At 31.3% G+C, this 19,190-nt stretch overlaps 3 protein-coding genes across 17 annotated transcripts in view; 1 reads left to right on the forward strand and 2 right to left on the reverse strand.

Annotated features, from left to right (window-relative positions):
• LOC106664325 (CUGBP Elav-like family member 4) overlaps positions 1 to 714 on the forward strand; it is a 483,670-nt gene extending 482,956 nt beyond the window's left edge. For 13 of the 14 annotated variants that reach the window (XM_014389955.1, XM_014389949.1, XM_014389951.1 and 10 more), the window contains one exon: positions 150 to 346. In XM_014389955.1, coding sequence (XP_014245441.1) covers positions 150 to 277 — 128 coding nt within the window. In that variant the 3' untranslated portion in view covers positions 278 to 346. Of the gene's footprint in view, positions 1 to 149; positions 347 to 446 lie in introns of those variants that run through there. The other variant, XM_014389950.2, reaches the window with a different exon arrangement.
• Positions 715 to 3,030: 2,316 nt separating this feature from the next.
• Positions 3,031 to 10,787, reverse strand: LOC106664385. Of its 2 annotated transcripts, none has more exons than XM_024226542.1 (7): positions 10,487 to 10,787; positions 10,041 to 10,243; positions 9,817 to 9,972; positions 9,623 to 9,768; positions 9,446 to 9,566; positions 7,401 to 7,517; positions 3,031 to 7,338 (listed from the first exon to the last, which is right to left on the reverse strand). In XM_024226542.1, the coding sequence occupies exons 1-7, from the start codon at positions 10,521 to 10,523 to the stop codon at positions 7,117 to 7,119; spliced, it is 1,002 nt and encodes a 333-aa protein (XP_024082310.1). In that variant the 5' UTR covers positions 10,524 to 10,787; the 3' UTR covers positions 3,031 to 7,116. The 2 variants fall into 2 exon arrangements, with proteins under 2 accessions (XP_024082310.1, XP_014245550.1); XM_014390064.2 differs by lacking the exon at positions 10,487 to 10,787 and adding an exon at positions 10,286 to 10,308.
• Positions 10,788 to 13,567: 2,780 nt separating this feature from the next.
• LOC106664391 (heparanase-like) lies at positions 13,568 to 18,773 on the reverse strand. The gene is made up of 8 exons (XM_014390072.2): positions 18,326 to 18,773; positions 15,473 to 15,672; positions 15,214 to 15,384; positions 14,588 to 14,813; positions 14,397 to 14,527; positions 14,133 to 14,314; positions 13,809 to 14,044; positions 13,568 to 13,746 (listed from the first exon to the last, which is right to left on the reverse strand). The coding sequence occupies exons 1-8, from the start codon at positions 18,592 to 18,594 to the stop codon at positions 13,587 to 13,589; spliced, it is 1,575 nt and encodes a 524-aa protein (XP_014245558.1). The 5' UTR covers positions 18,595 to 18,773; the 3' UTR covers positions 13,568 to 13,586.
• Positions 18,774 to 19,190: the final 417 nt, after the last annotated feature.

Consider the following 19,190-nt stretch of genomic DNA (forward strand, 5'->3'; position numbering starts at 1 on the left):
AGAGCCAGCCTGTAAAAGAAAAAATAATAAAATTTATAAATGATTGTATTTTTTAAACAGAAACTTTTATTAACTATCATTCAAAACCTTAAATTTTATTTAGTCATTTTATTTTATGTCCCTTTAATCATTTCACCATCTTTTCATAGGTTTCGTTTCATTTGACAACCCTGGAAGTGCACAAGCTGCAATTCAGGCGATGAACGGATTCCAAATTGGTATGAAGAGGCTTAAAGTGCAACTGAAGCGGCCAAAGGATGCTAACCGTCCTTACTAAATCTAAAATCCTCCTAATGTGAGTTAGGAACAAGAAAAAAATTAAAACAAATAAATTACATATACTGAGCTTTTTCTTCTCTAATTTTAATTCTAATTAGCTGCATGGTAGTTTAAATGGATTCTGATGCAATTGATATATATTTTGTGCTTTTTGTTTTATTTTTCAGTTGTTAAAGTTGGTTGGTACAACCCAGGTCTTAATGAATTGTAATTAGAGTTATATAACCAAGGAACTTGCAATTTATCCTCCAAAGAAACTCGTCATACAGCTAGTCAGACTCTCTAGTCAACCGATAATTTATTCATATGCTATATATATACATATATATTTATTAAGATATTAATCAAACATGATTAATAGGTAACTAACAAGTATTATTATACAGTAATGAATTAAACAACTAGTATTAATCTTTGGACGGGAAGAAAGGGTGGTTGTTTAAAATGTTTATTGTTTTTATTATATATATGTATAATCAAAATAATTGCAAAATTGTAAAAACTTAATTTAAACAAATACCATTTTTTCCAACAAAAATTTTGATTCTATGTTAATAATTTTGTTTTTAATATTTTTTCTTTTTTTTGTTGAAATTTTAATCTAGTCCATAAATACAAATATCAGAGGTGTGGTTAAAAATTATTTGTTAAAAATTTACCATGTTATGAATAACAATGTTATGCCGTCAAGTATTTCTGACTGTTAGGCCTCCTAAATACTTGATTGTGATAAACATTTTTTTCTATGAAATTCTTAGGAGCTAAAAGTCCATTTAGGGTTTGTTGTTTATGATATATTTGCTCTGAGACTATTCCAATTGGGCTGTGATTTTTCATGACAACTTGTCACTTACGTATATAAATGTATATTTGTAGTTACTGGCTGTACAGATTGTTGTATGATAATTGTAATTGCAGTCCTTATTAGTAATAGGTAAAAGTACTGCGGTCAATTCATACATAAAAAGATGGGTTTAAAATGTTAATAAAGTTCATAAGTTGATGTAAATTAGTTTATTTGTTCCTTTTTCCACTCCTGTTGCCTTGACCGCATTCGGACAAAACAGAATATATATTTTGAACAAATAACTTACAAATTTACATAAGACGATATATGTAAACAGTGAAATTTTTGTCTCCCAATACGCTTAACAAGTACGATGAGTGTATACTCGATCGATGCTATGACGGCAGTCACAGAAATCTGATTGGATTTGAGTTCTCTCTTTAGTATTTGGAACTGAATGCATATTTTGAAATTCTAAAACAAGGGATCAAAATTAAGTGGACCAGAAAGACGTTATTTTGAAAACCGTTAAGTCAACAGATTAAAACCAAATTATGTAACTTTTAAAATAAATTGTGTATTTTAAACCCATCTCATTAATGAGCTTTTCCATGCTTTACTTATTTAATTGGGAGGAAAAAACAAACTTTGAAAATATATTCACAGCCTTTAATAATTACGAACTGAGATCAACACTAAGTCGAACACAGATTTAATTTTAAACAAAAATTTAAACCACCGCATTATATCAACAAAAATTTACGCTATTTTTGAAATAGAAGCAGATATTTTATTTGAAATAACTAACTGTAGAGCATGGTCTTTTAAGATTACTAAATGTTTATCCATGTATAATACTGGCCTATAGTAACGTCAATGTATTGTGTCTGTGTATTGTTGTTAACCTTTGGAGCCTAACAGTCAAAACATGCTTGAATATGAATTAAAAAGTAAAATAAAAAAACATGAAAACAATATATATTTTTTTCTAAAATATCTTGTAAATAATGTTTAAGTGAAATTTAAAGCACATAGATATTAAGTGTATTTTATTACTTCCTTCTACAATATTATATAGTCAGCTTGGAGAACATAAGATTATACTTAATTATTTATGTGAAAGGTGCCACCATTGTAGTTTTATGAATAGTATTTTTTACAGGAAATATTTGAATCTAGTTCTTAGCCATGTTGTATCGATAGAAGAACAGTGATTCAAGAAATATCACTTCTAGGCATGACATGGGTGGGTGTTGGCGAACTTATCATTTTAAAAATGTACCTAACAAAAGGAAAAACAAAACGAGTTAATGCTTCGTATAGTTATGTAAATATTTTGCAAACCGGAAGGTTGATTTTATAGTGTCTTTAAAATAGGGTATGAAATACGATAACATAGAGAAAAAAAAAAGTTTCTTGCAATCGAAAGATGCTAGATATAAAGTTATTTAGGCTGTTCAGAGCCTGGCCCACCCTTATGGCTTAAATTTATAGAATCTTTGTAGAATTATTACAGGGCATAGAAAACAATGTAGGATAAACAAAAAAAATTATTATAGGGCCTGTTTATAATGCCTTAATACTTTTTGCATAGGCTACTTTACATTTAATGAGTTTTTGTCATTTTCTAAAAATTTTATCACTTTCTTTTTTATTATGAAGAGAATATCAATTATTTATATTGACATTATTTCATTAAAAGAAATAATTTAATTATAAATGGAATTTTATTATATTGTTATATTTGAAATATAAGAAATAAATGATTTTCTCTCCATTTTAGAAGATTAAGGACTGTGTGAGAAACAACCATAATATATAATGTAAATTATAAAATACTAATAATAATTAATAATAATAATAATAATAATAATGAGCTTTAATAAATAGATATATAAATATGTATAATAAAAAGAGTCGTGTTTATGGAGTTAGTAAAGTTCCATCATGAAAAGATAAAATTTAAAAAAAAAATAAACAAACAAAAAAAAACAAAAAAAACTCTAAATTTAGATGTTATGAAAATGTCACAAAGTTGGTGGCATGATATAAAATGAGAGGTCGGTGATAAAGGCACAATTCAGAGAGCAAGGCAAAAGCTCAAAATATTGTAATGTTGAAGAATTTATTGTATTTAAATATGTACATGACTAGTCAAATAATAGAGGGTAGGTCTTCATATTTGTGCTAGAAGTATTGTTAATTTTACAAGGTGCAGTCCAGGTTTAGTTTTAATTTAACATAAATTAAACTGAGTTCATGTTTCTTTTTTTTTATTTGTGTTAGAAATTATTATTGATTTATATCACTTTTACTTTAACTAAACATGAACTATAAAATCAAGTGCAATATGCTAAGTAAAGAGTTGCCAATATTGGAGTAGCCATTGGAAATGTTATCTATGACTGATTAACACAAAGTAAAAATATTTTATTTTTAATCATACATTAGAATATCCTGCTTTTTAAAAAGTAATTATTATCTAGTCTTGTAAGCTATTTATTCATTTCACTAGTTACATTATCGATTTGTATTAAAACATGAAAATTATATATTATATATAATAATATATATATATAAGTGCAATGGTTTTGCGCAGATGACAAATGCTATTAATATATTTATGGCTAGGATAAACTTGTTTTATACTTAGAAAGCAAATCACTATGAATAAAGGGGAAATGTCAAATACCAAACAAAAATCTCTTGGATGAGACTATTCATTTTGTATATTTTTATCACATAGAAAGCATTCCATGACCAAATCATGAAAATATTAATTAACATTCCTTCAAGCTAGTTCTGAGCTTCTCATCAACTTTAACCTCTCTGGTTTTAGACTGAATTATAATAACAAATTATAACATGTCGTTGTCATCAATATCAGAATAAATTTGTGTTTTTAAAAAAATTAAAAAAGCACGCCAAGTCCTTTGCATTGAACAATTATGTACACAAAGATAAGTTCTCTAAAACTTTACACGATGATAAAGTGATATTTTCTCCTGTAAGCAGTATCGCACCAGAGGCAAATTACTGTAAAACTATTGTCATTATTTTTACCATATACGGCAGATTAACGTTTTCTTTGCAACAAGAAACATATATATATAATTATATATTTGTGTAATTGTATCTTTGCAACTCCTTTCTGACTATTTAGACCATGATAAAGTTGTCCACAAAGTGCTAAATTTATATATAACAAGTGTTATGTTTTTGTTTTTGTTAATAAATATATATTATATTTATAGGTATATAAAAAATATAAAAGAAAATCTAATATAATTTGGGCAATTTGTCACATGGTCTAATTACATTATTCGAGTTACAAAGAAACAAAAAAACTTTTTTCACCCATATTATCATTTGTCCTTCATAAAAAAAGTATAAGTTTGACATTGGATTAGACACTATCATCGTCTCCTAACCATAAAGAAACATTTTAATACTACATTTTAAAAATTAGCAATGAAATTGCGATTTCTTGCTTCGATACAGGGTATGTTTTTATCCAAATATGTGGAATTCTTATTTGACATTTCGTCATTGTTGTAAATGTAATTTTCTTTTAAAAAAACCAAATATTTTTTGAAAGAAAAAAAAAGAAAAGAAAGAAAATAGAAATTGTAAAGAAAAAATTTTGATTTGATGCATGTAAAAATGGAAAGAATAATAATGACATTATTATGACTAATTATCATAACAGTACAGATAAGAGTAGATTTTTCACATGTTGTATACATTTTAGCAAAAATTGAAAATAAAAAAAGGATACTAAGGGATATTATTGTAGGTTATTAAGGAGGTGCTTGTGTGGATAGATTCCTATTAGCGAGCTATAGCAACAAGAAATTTGGCATAACAAAAAAATTTTATTAGTCACTATTTGCTTTATTAAAAAAAAAGAAAACACATGCACAAACATATTATTAATATGCGCTTTAACCAGAATTAAAATAAATGAATTATTGAAAATAAGATTTCTTTTGAATTGGAATTAGAATCAGCACAATATCGTTTGAACGCTCATTATTAACAAGTGCTTTTTATACAACAAACTTGATCTTTATTATTGTTTTTTAATACTTAATTAAGCAAAACAAATATAATATAATCATATCTAACTACAGCTTGTAAGCTGCATACATTTATATATAATATATATTTAAAACCGTTATGATGTTTTTCAACGTGAGGATTGTTCGACAAAACTGAATTTATGTAGAAGTTGATAGATGTCCGGGCCCTCCTAAAAAACCCTTAAATGCTCTTGCATATCAAGTTCCAGAATGAGTGTGAGTGTGCCCTGATATGTACATAGACTTTTCTATAGCCAAAGTATGCGATGTTGGGAACACATTCATTTTGCCATTTGTATTGAAATAAGGTATTGTCATATATATATTCTTTTTTACAAGATAAATCCAATTAATTTACAAATTGACAAAAAAAAAACAGTCTAATTTTAAAAATGTACATTATTGCTTACAATATTATTATGCATTAAGATTATAAAACGTATACATATGATAATAATGATGAAAAGATTAGCCAAGCTAGGTAAAAAAAAATTAATAAATAAGATGTAAGTTGAACACAGTTAGGGGAAAACAACAGATTGTGATCATTGTGTTGCCAATTTTCTTTTATCTTATGTGAAAAGTGTATTTATGGAAATTTATGAAAATAAAATATATATATTATATATAATGTAAAATCTATATTTTTACTCATTGTATTACAATTTAAGAAATTCTTGAAACTAATAGTCTCTTTAATCTGTTGTTTTCTTTCAATTGGAAAAGAATAAGAGCAATTGTGAAAAATTACATGATTAGGTTGTACAAAAACATAATTGATGTTACAAAGCCGAAATATGCAATGTAATTGATTATGTATAATTTAACTACATAAATAATATTGTTGCAAAGTACTAGCCATTAAATTTATTTACTAAGCATGGTTGAATTTTCTCCTTGTAGATAACAATTTAATAGTTTAAATCTTCTCATTTTTTGCAACTTAAAAATGATATTGACAAGGTTTTGTACTCAAGCAATTGTAATAAAGTGAAAAACTGTGAACAACAACTCAAAAACTTGTTGTATTATAATTCTTCCCATATTTTGTTTACTAAAAGGAAATGTGGAAAAAAAACTTTTTATAATACTTAACAGACAATAACATTAAAAAAAAAATAAAAGAGAAAACAAGAACGTGTATTTGATGAGAATGGAAGCTCTTTTGAATTAATAAGATACCAGCACAAGTTGTAATTTCAAAATAGCATGTATTTATAATAATACACAAACTTTCATTATCGAAACACATCATTTCTTTTGTACTCACAAAATTTGAATATTGTTGTACAAGTCGATCCCCCGCATATGCCTTAAAAGCTCATTTCAAAGAATGCAATGACAAGGGTTGTACATAATCGAAAAACAGGAATTTAATCATCCTAATAAGAATCCAGGTGACAACAAACAAAGTAAGTACTTAGAAGAAAAATTTACAATTATAAAACTAATACATTTCAACCTTAAGCCATTTTCCCAAAATTTTCGTCTGATACACATCCAAAATGGAAATTCTTCAAAAAATTTTAGAATAAGTTGTAAGTTCAAGATAGTGATTACAATTACTAACCTTAAAATGAAATTTGACTTTAAAAAAAAATTTAAGTTTTCTCACCATCAGATATCCTTTGGTTGTATAGATAAAATAAGCTGTTTATAAATCAAATATTTTGAATATCAATAAATCCTTTAGTTTTAACTATTTAATTAAACAATTGCACTAAAGGCATCATTAATATTTAGCCTTTGATGATGGAGTTCCACCAAATAAGTACAACAAACCTCAAAAAAATCGCTAATCAAATTTGTATTTTATAATATTACTCATGTGTTTTAAACTTGAAAAAAAATATATATATATAAATTTTACATGTTAAATTTGAAGAGACATTTTGATTAGATCTAGAAAATTCTAAATAATTTTGAACTACAGATTTTTTTGTAATATAACATGATGCTTTAAGCATGCTAACTCTTTAAGAACTTGTTGAAAAAGATCAAAATACAAATTTGGTACAATTCCTTGTCAACAGAATGTCTTAAAGCTGCATTCTTTTCCTTGTCAACTGCCCCATCGACAGCTTGTGACAGGGCGTATTTCTGGCTGTCTGACAAGGCAGAAATCTGGCTGGATGAAAGTGCACTCGCAGCCGCTGGTGAAAACCTTGAAATCTGTCCATCTGACATTGACTGTTACAAAAAAAATTTTCATCGCATAAACCGCATCGTATTACACTGTAATTATTATATACTTGAAGGGTCACAGGGGGCAAACAGTCGATTATTTGCGGTGTCAATCCTTCCATCGCTTCATTCGGGAGGACGTTAATAGAAGGAAGACCGACAATTACACATCCAACATTAGCTAGCTTAAACCAAAAATAAACTTTCATTTGATTTTATAAAAAATTTTGAAGTTATGCAACCTTCAATGAATATTTAGATGAATGTATGCAAAATCAGTGTTTTCTCGTTTATCAGAACTAATTGACAATAAACTATAGTTTCCTGAAAAGCACTTTAGTATTTCAAATACCTTTCATGAACTTGATCCTTTTACATATTTTATTGTAATGATAATTTTACTATTTACCTAATTTCACTGACAATACAGAGCTAATATAATCAAGAAAGATATTATAATCTAAAGATGCTGTTCCATTATCTTAGGGCCATAAATATTTTTAGTTGTATATAGGAGCTTTATGTCTTCATGTATGTGATATATGTTATTTATTGGAATTGTATTTATTTGTGTGAATGGAGAGGCTTATCTCCCAAATATCCCGAGGAATATCAAGTATTCTGGATAGCATGAATGAATGTGTGAATGTAATTTATTAGCGTGAATGGTAGCTTATCCCCAATTACCCCGAGGAATATCAAGAACTTTGGGGTAGAATGAATAAATGTGTGAATGTAATTTATTAGCGTGAAGGATAGGTTTATACCCAATTACCCTTAGATTACCCCTAGGTATATCAAGTACTCTGGGAAGTGTGAATGTAATTTATTAGCGGGAATAGTAGCTTATCCCCCATTACCCCGAGGAATATCAAGAACTCTGGGATAGAGTGAATGAATGTGTGAATGTAATTTATTAAATTCACTAGTTTCATGGTCCGCTTGACCAATTAATATCATACAATTAATTAAGGTTTTTAGCTGAGATAAAAAAGTCAATGGCACGAGCGAGATTCGAACCCACGATCTTCGGCTTGATACGCCGCTGCTCTACCACTTGAGCTAGTGCTTCAATTTATCTCAGCTAAAAACCTTAATTAATTGTATGATATTAACTGGTCAAGCGGACCACGAAACTAGTGAATTTAATAAGTTTAAAAATGAAGTATCCTTCACTAAAGCTCTCCGCGGCCATTTCATTTGTCGCCGAGAATCAAATTGATTACACGACACTTGAAAAATGGCAAAAAGGAGGGAAAATTCAAAAGGTGTGGTTGAGATGGGAAGTTGGGTTCGAGTGGATCGAGGTCACAATAGCTCAAGTGGTAGAGCAGCGGCGTATCAAGCCGAAGATCGTGGGTTCGAATCCCGCTCGTGCCATTGACTTTTTTATCTCAGCTAAAAACCTTAATTAATTGTAATTTATTAACGTGAAAGAGAGGTTTATACCCAATTACCCACCCCTAGGTATATCAAGCACTCTGGGGTAGTGTGAATGAATGTGGAATGTAATTTACTAGCGTGAATAGTATCTTATCCCCAATTACCCCAAGGAATATCAAGTACTATGGGGTAGTGTGAAGGCAATTTATTAGCATGAATGGAGAGGTTTATCCCCAATTACCCAGAGGAATATTAAGTACTCTGTGGTAGTGTGATGCAGTCTAGTGTGTGAATGTAATTCATTAGCGTGAATAGATGAGTATATCCCCAATTAACCCAAGGAATATTGAGTACTCTTTGGTAGTATAAGCTATCATGTTTTACCTTGTTTCTGTGTATTTATGTTTGTTATTTATCTTATTTTATCCAAAAGTGACGAGGCCCTGAGAGAGAAACTAACAATAGGACAAAGAAAAGAGAGAGCTTGTTACCGTGTACCATAAAATATTGTATCTCAGCTGGAGAAACAGAAAAATAAATTAGTAAGTTTAAAACATAAGAAATATAAGAAAAGAAGTGTAAAGCTAAGGAAGAGAAGGCTGGCAATGTATTTGCTGGCCCTAAAACATTTTTCTAAAAAAATTATCTATTAAAGGTAAGGGAAAACATTAACCTTGGTGGTTCTTGCCTCTTAAACTAATTTTAAATTAAGAAATAAATAAATACTTACCTGCACAGATGTCCATTTTGCAGCACTGCCAAAGCTATCAGGGCTGGTGGCTAGACTGGCCAGTACCTGGAGGACATCCAAAGGACAGTTTTTCAATGTCGCCAATTCCACAGCAGCATCTCTGCAAAAGTGGACAAAACTTGTAGTCAAAACGTGCCATTCCTTAGGTGTGCTTACTTATAAGAAATTGGATGGATCATCTGTAAAAGGGAACTGTTGAAACTGCATATAATCTGCTTCAGAGTTATCAGGTCGAAGCTTGTAAAATCGTCTATGTCTTTTCCCTTCCATTGTTCGACGACCCCATCCCTCAGTCCTGATAACTGAAAAACTCAATTTGAAAAAGCAATTTTTAATTTATAAGATCACACCTGTGCAGAACTGAGCTCTTTGCACTTTCCCAATGAAGCAATCGTATCAACATCAGACAACGATATGTTCATAAAATGTTCAGCAGGAATTCCATTAATAACCCAGCCTAATTGTCTTATATATTCCTCAGGTATTTCACCCGCTGATCCAAATATCTGATTATTTAATAATGATTAATGATCAAGTCTTAAATAAACTAGACAATGTTAAAAATGTCACATACATCCAATAAAGACATCCAGATAACTGAAGATTGTTCAGTTGACAAACGCTCCTTTCCAAGTAAAACGATGCAACTTTTTAGATCGTCCGCTTCCAATTTAGACAATGTTTTTAGTTCGTCGATTGTGAAAGCAGAGCCTGAGCCCTTTTCCTGTATTTCAGCACAGGATAGTGAATTAGCGAAGTCACCTGTTGCCAGCAAAACTTTCAAAACAAACATTTTGATATAGTCTGATGATATTTTACCTTTTATTCTACACATTCTTGACTTAAGATCTTAAGATTTAAGATAAACAACAAACTTCTATGAAATTAGTAAAATGTATAATAATCATCAATCACTAATCATTATTCTAAGAATTTACTAAAATTAATGTTTATAATAGAATTGTGAAATAAGGAAATCTCATATTTCAAAATAACAAAATTGTCAAAATTAAAACTTACAAAAAATGGCTAGGCAGAAAGCAAAAACGATTCCCATGGCTTGACAAAATGCAAGATACTAATCTAATCCCAAAGTCAACCTTACTGAATATTTTAAGAAGGCTGCCTTTAATGAGCCGATACAATCTCAATTCATGAATAAAAAAGTACAAGGACAAGGTTTAATTCTAAAGTGCAACATTGTTTAGCAGACAGCAGGACATCGGACAGAAACTACACAAATCAACTTGTTTAGATTGACCTTAAAAAGAACTTCATACAATTTGAAACATGCCATTCTCAAACCAAACACCTTCAAAATCACAAGAAGTCCCAGCATGCTTATTTATAATACAAATAAATAAAAATATTTGACATTATCATGTGTGCAGTGTTAATAATAATTCTGCCACATAAAATCTAAAATAGTGCTGTAGAAAATAAAAATAAAATTTATTTTTTACCATTTTGTTTGTCTGATGCATTTAAACATCTTAAAGTTGGTGTGTCAAACAGAACCCAGGAAGAATAGGTAGATCAGGATGATCATTTATGTTTTGCTTGATATAATTTAATTACTATTTAAAATTAATCAAAGCCTTCATTTTCCTAATTTTATTGAAGTTTTCACTCTAAGATTCATGTTCTCGAACCACAACTTATTTATCTTATTGGGTTGTCCGGAAAATAGTACAGGTTTATGGATATAAAATATTTTTAAAAAATTAAATTAATGATTTTAAATATTTCTTAGTAATTATACCCTCCATAACTCTCAATATACTTCTCCCAATATGATGGCAACTTATTTATACTCTCTGAATAGAATTTTGTGTCTTTCTTATTAACAAATTCTGTAAACACATTTTCTAATGACTTTTGATCAATACATTTGTTACGCTGCAAAACGTCCAGGAGCCTGAAAAAATGGTAGTCGGTAGGCGAGAGGTCTGCAGAACAGTGAACGTTGACGTGTAACAAAATCGTTCTTTTATGATTGACCAAAGACAGTTTCAATAGTGGTGGCCACCTGTAGTTACCATGGAACCCTCTAGGTGCCCCTACCAGTTATAGAATGGTCTTGCCCTCCACTCTGCATCCCGAGTAGAGCCCTTTGGTCTTTAGTATGTAAGCAGGAGCACTGCCTCACTGACTTCAGAGGTCAGACTCATCTCCATGAGAGCTCACTTCACACCTAGAGACTCGTCTCCCCGACAAGTTCTCGCCAATCACTAATCAACACCGACAACAACAGCAGAATTGTCCCTCCGACGAGATCTCACTTGACACCTCAAAACTCATCCCTCCGAGTTCCCACTTATCACTAATGAAGCACCTACAATGGTGGCAAGGGTACTATCAGCATTAGCCTTGAACTAGCCTTCTCATCCAACTTGGCTACTGGCAAACCATTGCACTCAGCTACCTGCTGCACCAGAGTCCCTTCAACCAATGTAGAGTCAACCGACTCACGGCGTCGGACCTCAGGCAACTGCTCTCTCTACTAACGACGCACACACTTGATCCCAGCCTTATTCATGGTCTCAACGCTACACTTCCAAACAACACCAGGCCTTGTCAGGGCCACAAAAAAACTCCCAGTCACTAAACAATAATGCCAATTTCTTGTGCATTACTCCAATTTATGAGCACTACATTTTGGCATTGATTTTTTCACCAGGATTCAAGAGACTGTTCAAGGGCTCTTCAGCCCAAATGAAGCCCACCAATATGTCACCATCACCTTTTTTTGATGAGTTGGTGGCTTTGGAAAATGTGGTGCTGCTTCCCCTTTATCGAGCCACTATCGAGAATGTCTGCTGTTATCATATAAAATCCACTTTTTATCACAAGTAAAAATTCTGTCCAGAAAAGGTTCATTTCATTCAGGGGGACCGCGGTAGCCGAGTGGTTAGCATGAGAGACTCTCATGCCACGGTCGTGGGTTCGATTCCCACCGTCGCCTCTGGCCCTTTTTTCCCGATAATCCCCCAATTTGAACACACAAGAATTCGTACTATGGCTAATATGCAAGATCATAAGGCCAATAAAAAAAAAAAAAAAAAGGTTCATTTCTGTTTTGGCAAAGAAGTGTTGCACAAACTTCATAACGATTTTTTAGCGGTCATTTAATGCATGAAGAAGCCAACTTTCAAGCTTTTTCATCTTTCCAATTGCCTTACAGCAACGATCGATTTGCTAACTGTTCAAGTTCTCAAACGTTTGGGTTTTTCTTTGACCAAAACTGATAGAACATCATCTAGGGAAGAAATCCTTCCAAAATCTTTTTTGTCTTCAAGGATAAATTTCCCCTCTCGAAAATTTTTAAACCATCTCTAACAGTGCTCTCACTCACACTGCCATCACCCCAGACTTCATTAATGCATCTGGCCGTTTGAGCACCATTCCGAACGAGCTTAAACTTGTAAGATGAAATTACACAAAAATAATCCATCAAATGTAAACAGTTTATTATATAGAGGGTAATTGAAAGAAAACATGAAAACCTGCATTATTTTCCAGACAATCCCAATATATTATAAAGGGTTAATAATTTAAAACACAAATTTAATTTCTTTATTTTCTTGTTTTGTAAAAAAATAACATAAAAATATAATTCAAATGAGATAATTTTAGGAAAAACACTTCAATTTATTACCAAAATAACAAGACTAGATAGATGAAAATACTTTTTGAATAATAACCAGTAAGAATTAAAAAAATAATTATTTGTTTTGTTTAAATTTGATTATCACTAACTTTTTTGAAAAGTGCAGAAATTATAGGGCTGACAAAGAACAGATCTACCCTTTAAAACAAATTATATACTCTAATTATACATCCTATACATAGTTTTTCAATGCAATACAACATACAATTATATCTGTGTCATTATAAAATAAATCACATTAGTGTATTTGTTCCCACATAACATTAAAAATTATTAAGTAACATGGTAAGTACAAAAAACATTTATTAAATTTAATTGTGCATTGGTTGTAGAAAAGGTACTTGTAATGCAACTTGGCATTTATAATGTCACAACTTTAATTTAATAATTTAATCACAACTTTTTTCATACTTTAAAGGAAAAAAATCTAATTAAAAACAATTTTATTTATTAGCACACAGGGACACTAATATCAAGAACTAAGAAAAACAAAGAATATGGAAGGATGGGAACAGGGTTTTTGCTGTTGACAACAATTTTCACAGGAATGAAACTTGGAAGTTGATCAAAAAATACCAATTCTAACAATTTCCCATTAAGATGGACAACACTAGAAAAATAAATAAACATTAACTGACTTTATTAAATAAGTACGGTAAATATAAGACTTACGATGATGCGAGATGCGGTGTCGTCAATGAGTAAAAATTGCCAGTGGTATTCAGTTTAAGGCCAATTCCTTGAGAATGATTGCTAATGTTTAAACCAAACAGGACAGGGTTTTTCCTTTTCCCTTTACCACAGTGTGCATAGACTCGTAACGTTTCATCGTAATTCTCATCGAGGCAGTCTATATTTAGCACTCCCTGTCCTACGAATGTTTTGAACAGTACACTCACCCAATAATCCTGAAAAATTCATTAAATTTATTTAGAATTTAAAGGATTTTATTGAAAAAGGCGTATTTTATCGTTGAATAAAATATATGTAACTCACAGGGTTTGGGAAGAGGGTATCTTCATCTAGAAGAGAATAAAACGGATGAAAAAGAGATTGTCTAACTACGACTGATATGTTGTTTTTGGCTGCTGATCCAAGTCTGTCCATCCATAAAAAACTAGATATGAATTTGTCTGAAAGACCTTCTACCCCTCCACCATAAGCTGAACCTGATTCCGCTACAGTGGCAAATGTACAAAACAAAAGTAAATTGAAATACAAAGAAAATAAAAAGATTAAATAATGTTGAATCTTTTTTACTCAGCCATATTTGTTTCTGAGGTGCCTGACGCCTCACGATTTCATTAACAATTCGCGCAGACTGTTGAAAACTGTTGAGCGTCTCTACATTCAAAAAATCCTGGACAGTCGCATTTGACCCAGTGTAGTAGCTATAAGAAATAGTTATAAAGTTAAATATTGTAGTCCAGGATTTTTGCATGAGAACTTACTGGTGCCATGAAACTACATCTATTTCTGGTTTAGAAACCAGAAACTCCTCTAAATATTTGGCAGGGCCGAGTTTTGAAGGGCGAGGATGTGTGATATCAGGACCTATCAGTAGCGATTGTTTGTAAATGGTGTATTTGTTCAAAAGTTGCCTCAAAGTGCCAAAATCATAAGCCAACTCTTCAGGAGTGACTTCGGCATCAAATTTAAAAGGGTACGAATTGGGCTCTGTAAAATGGTTTGAAATAAATTTAATAAAATTTAACATTATATGTCAAAATAATTTGTGTTCACCTTGGTCTGAAACAGTATTAAACCACAAAAAACCTTAATGAAAGGAATTATTTTAAATAAATTGATTGAAATAAGCAACAGCATACTATGTATATATTAGTCTTAGTACATACATGTATACAATGTGCATATATCTATATTTTATAATCTGTGTCTTTATTTAGTTATTTATTTTATTTCAACAAAGAAACAACTTTAAAAAACGTATGCAATATTGATATTTTACCAATTACTCAGTTTATGTTGTTAATATGATAAAATGATATATATTATAAAGTCTGAATATTTTAAAGTATTTTATGTTCAAGCTAATTAATACAATAAAGATACAAACCATTTCCCAGCTCCCAATCAATTTCATGCTGATTTGCGTATGCAATGTCCATCAAAAATTCAGCATTACTCGAATTCCATCTGCGGTCTCCTCTCATCAAGGCGTTGAGATTAAAAATAAGCTTTAAGCCTGTCTGATTGGTAAATAAGTTGATATCAGTCCAGCTGTCAGCTATAACATGAAGGAATTCACACATTCTATTAGATTTTTTATTATATTCATCTGTTTATAAGTAAATATTAATAAACAAATAAATTACCCGACATGGCAAATTTCCTTAAATGCTTCGAATTATGGCACATAACTTGTTCGAAAGAGCAATACCCTCCATCGGGTTTCAAATAGTGATCACCAGGCGATTGAAACATAATCGAAAAAACCAGCAAATCTGCAGCGTATCCACCAATTCTTAAATATCCTCCACTGAGATGAGAGATGCGAGTTATTAAGCTTTTGGTTCTAAATAAAAAAAAGTATGTAAATAAGTATAGGTTAGATTTAAAAAGGCTATTTAAATGTATATAATTACAAAATTATACTTCATACGTGATTTTCAGAGATAAGAGTGATACTACTTATCCAGTTTAGTTGAAGACTTTTTGATCACTTACTTATCCTCTCCTGTGTAATGGTACATTTTATGCTTTCTGACTTAATTGAATATAATTTCTGTAAAAGTAGAAAACCATTCACACCTTGTTTAGCCAGTTTTCTTTACTTTTGTTCCCAGACAAAGCTTATTCTTGGCCATAGCATGACTGTGTAGTGTGAGAGAGTACTCTGGGGGAGTGAATGTGATGAGACTTCTAGATTTATATCGGGTGTTGTGTTTATGTTATTGGAATGAAAGTAATTTATTAGGGTGAAGGGATGCATTGCACATGAAGCAAGTTCACCACATCTGATTGTCACAAACCAAACCAGCATTCATCTGTGAAGAAAACAGCTTCCCATTGATCGAGTGTTTAAGCTAGGTGCTATACGCGAATAGTCACCTTTCTACTCAATGCCTCTCTGGTAGTAGAGAACTTGATGTGCGATGCCAAGAGACTAGACTATTCTCTTGAAGCTCTCTGATGACCATTTTAGAGCTCACCCTTACATTACAGATCGTTTGAGTTGACTATCTATTAAGGAAGCTGTTAAAAGGCGGTTCCTTTTAAATAGCAGTAGCAGAGCAATAAACTGACTATTTCTAGCCATTGTACATCACAATTGACCATTATCTCTTTAATTGAGACCCTAAACTGCTACAAACCATCATAGATCGTCACGGCACACCCAAGACTTCGATTCTGTAACAAAAACTAAGTTCGTCATTGGCCAAAATGTCTGCCCAGGTGAGATCTCGACTTCGAACCACTCAAGCAAAAAATTATAATTAATTTTTTACTTAATTTATTGTTTCATGAAAGAGAACAATTTAAAAAGCCAAGTACATCACACGACAAATTAGCTCTGGAAAAGATGCAACTGATTTTCTTTAGTTTTAATCCATTTATGTTCAGTGGTCAATTGACCAAATTACTTATTTCAATTTATTGTTCTTTTTATATAAGTTCAAGTAATTAATTGAATGATTTTTATATAAGCACAGGAGCCGAAGGTCATGGGTTCGGATCCCACTGGTAACTGACTTTTTCATCTCAACCAAGGCCTTACATAAAAAGAATAATTTATTTTTAATCTAGAGAGAAAAGATTAGTCGCACTTTATTGTTCTGATTCAAGTTAAAAAATATTGGTCTACCAATACACATGTGCAATGTAATAAGCTGCTCCCTTAAAGACCGTAAATTGTAGGTACGGGTAAATCACAGCACATCAGCAGGAAAACCTGGCACACCACAAAGATCTGTCGTATCCCCCCATCCTATTTAATATCTTACTCTATGACTTCCCAAATCCTGGAAAAGTAAGCGTGGCTGCAAATGCCGATGAAGCTGCGATCTATGCTACTAGAAGAGACATCAGAGAAAGTCAAATCTGCGTACCGGCAGCCTTGGAGGATTTTTATTAATTTTTTAATATTACGGTGTAATTAATTATTTATTAATTACGGTATTAATTGTTTAAAAAAAATATTGTGTCCAATAAACAAAATTATGGAACTAAACCTTTTATTTTGTTATTTTCAAAATCACTTAATTAAATTTTCCTTCAGTAAAAAAACAATTTATAATAAATTTTAATGCAATTTATAATAAATTTTAATGCAATTTATAATAAAAATAAAATAAAAATGCTAGGGAAAAAAATTGGCAATATCCCTATTCATTTTTGAGCAGTTTAGATAAATTAGACTCCATAGGCTTTTCTACTCTGTCACTAAAGTGGTTTAATCTTTCTAATCGGAAACAAGTGTGAAACTGAACCACTTCTTTTCAAAAGATTTCAGTGATGATCAGCCTTCTCAGTTTAAATATTTTTCTTTCAGTAGATTTGGAATGAGGCCAGAATCATGGTTTCTGGAATGATTCTGGCCTCATCCCCAATCTACTGAAAGGAAAAAAAGATTTCAGTGCTACATCAAGTGTACCACAAGGTGGATATCTCTCACCCATCCTATTTAATTTCTATATTAATGACAAATATATTAGATACTCTTTAACACCAGTCTGACCTCTACTTATGAATGTTCAATTGTGATGAATGTGTGGTGTTTAGTGATCGTTAATTAATGATTATTTGGAGATCATGAGATACAGTCTGGTGTGACATAGGTTTAGAAAAACCTCTCAACATGACACACAGTGATGACACGTCTACACAGAAAACAAACACTTTGAGCCCTGAAGATGATCTCAATAAAGAACGAAACATTGGCACGATAAAGAAAATGTTTTTCAAAACTTACATCACACCAGATCGCATCTCACGATCTCGAAATAATCATTGTGATGAATCTTAAGAAATGCAATTGTCACTTCCACATGTAAAACCTATCCAATCAATTATGTATTAATTATTATTATCATTGTTTTTAGTTTATACGGGTTATATGACATGTCGTTTGTTGAAAATAGCATGTCAGTTTAATTTAATTCGTAAAAATTGACCACCTGCACCACAGGCACTAAAACTATAATGGGAAAACATGAACACCAGCTCACCTGAGAGACGGTTTTTTCAGGCCTCGCTGCACGAAAGACGAATCTAACATAAAACTCAGGTATCTTTTGTGTGTCCTGTGCACCAGTTTGTCCAGAGACAGGTTGAAATTAAATATCCGATCCAACGGTTCGATCTCGACGGCCGGGTTGAAACGGGTCGACATCTGGATGTGGACCATAACAAATATATAAATCGAAACGCTTAAAACTAAAAGGATCACCAATGTAAAATTGCATCGGAACAACGAATCTGTACAAAGGCATCGCATAATTCGATTGGAAGAACTCTATTGGAAAAGTGAAATCAACTAGATTTCATCAGGGTCCGAATTTAAATTGGGATATTTACAAAAATCATCTCATTTCTTTTGTAAAATTAACTGAAAACGTTTTTCTGGACGAAGGCCTAAAAACCATGTATAAACACACGATAAGAAACTGGAAGGTTACAGGGTTACATCAACAGATTACAGGAACGCCATATCGTCTCGATTTCTTCAACTATGACGTCATAAAAGAGAAATGAAAAAAACATTTTCACAAAAAGCTTGGCCCCTTTACAGTGAGTAGAACAATATAAATTAATTAAATAACATAAAGTTACAAAATATAATGCAAAAAAATAATAAACAAAATTGTATGATATTAACATGAATATGAATGAAAGAGAGAAGTAGGTAAAAAGGAAAAGTATAGAAGAGAGAAGGAAATGGTAATAGCATTCAGATCATGTTCTGAAGTTTGACCAAGTTATTAATTACTAGTAGATAGCACAGTTTTAAATGCACAATAGAGCAATACTGGTCGCGGTGCTTAGGTTGTAAAGAGGGTGGCTACTAAATAATCTAATGTAGTTTGGTCAAAT

The sequence above is a fragment of the Cimex lectularius genome, unplaced genomic scaffold (assembly GCF_000648675.2).
Source record: "Cimex lectularius strain Harlan isolate CLEC.00 unplaced genomic scaffold, Clec_2.1 scaffold50, whole genome shotgun sequence".
NCBI lineage: Eukaryota > Metazoa > Arthropoda > Insecta > Hemiptera > Cimicidae > Cimex > Cimex lectularius.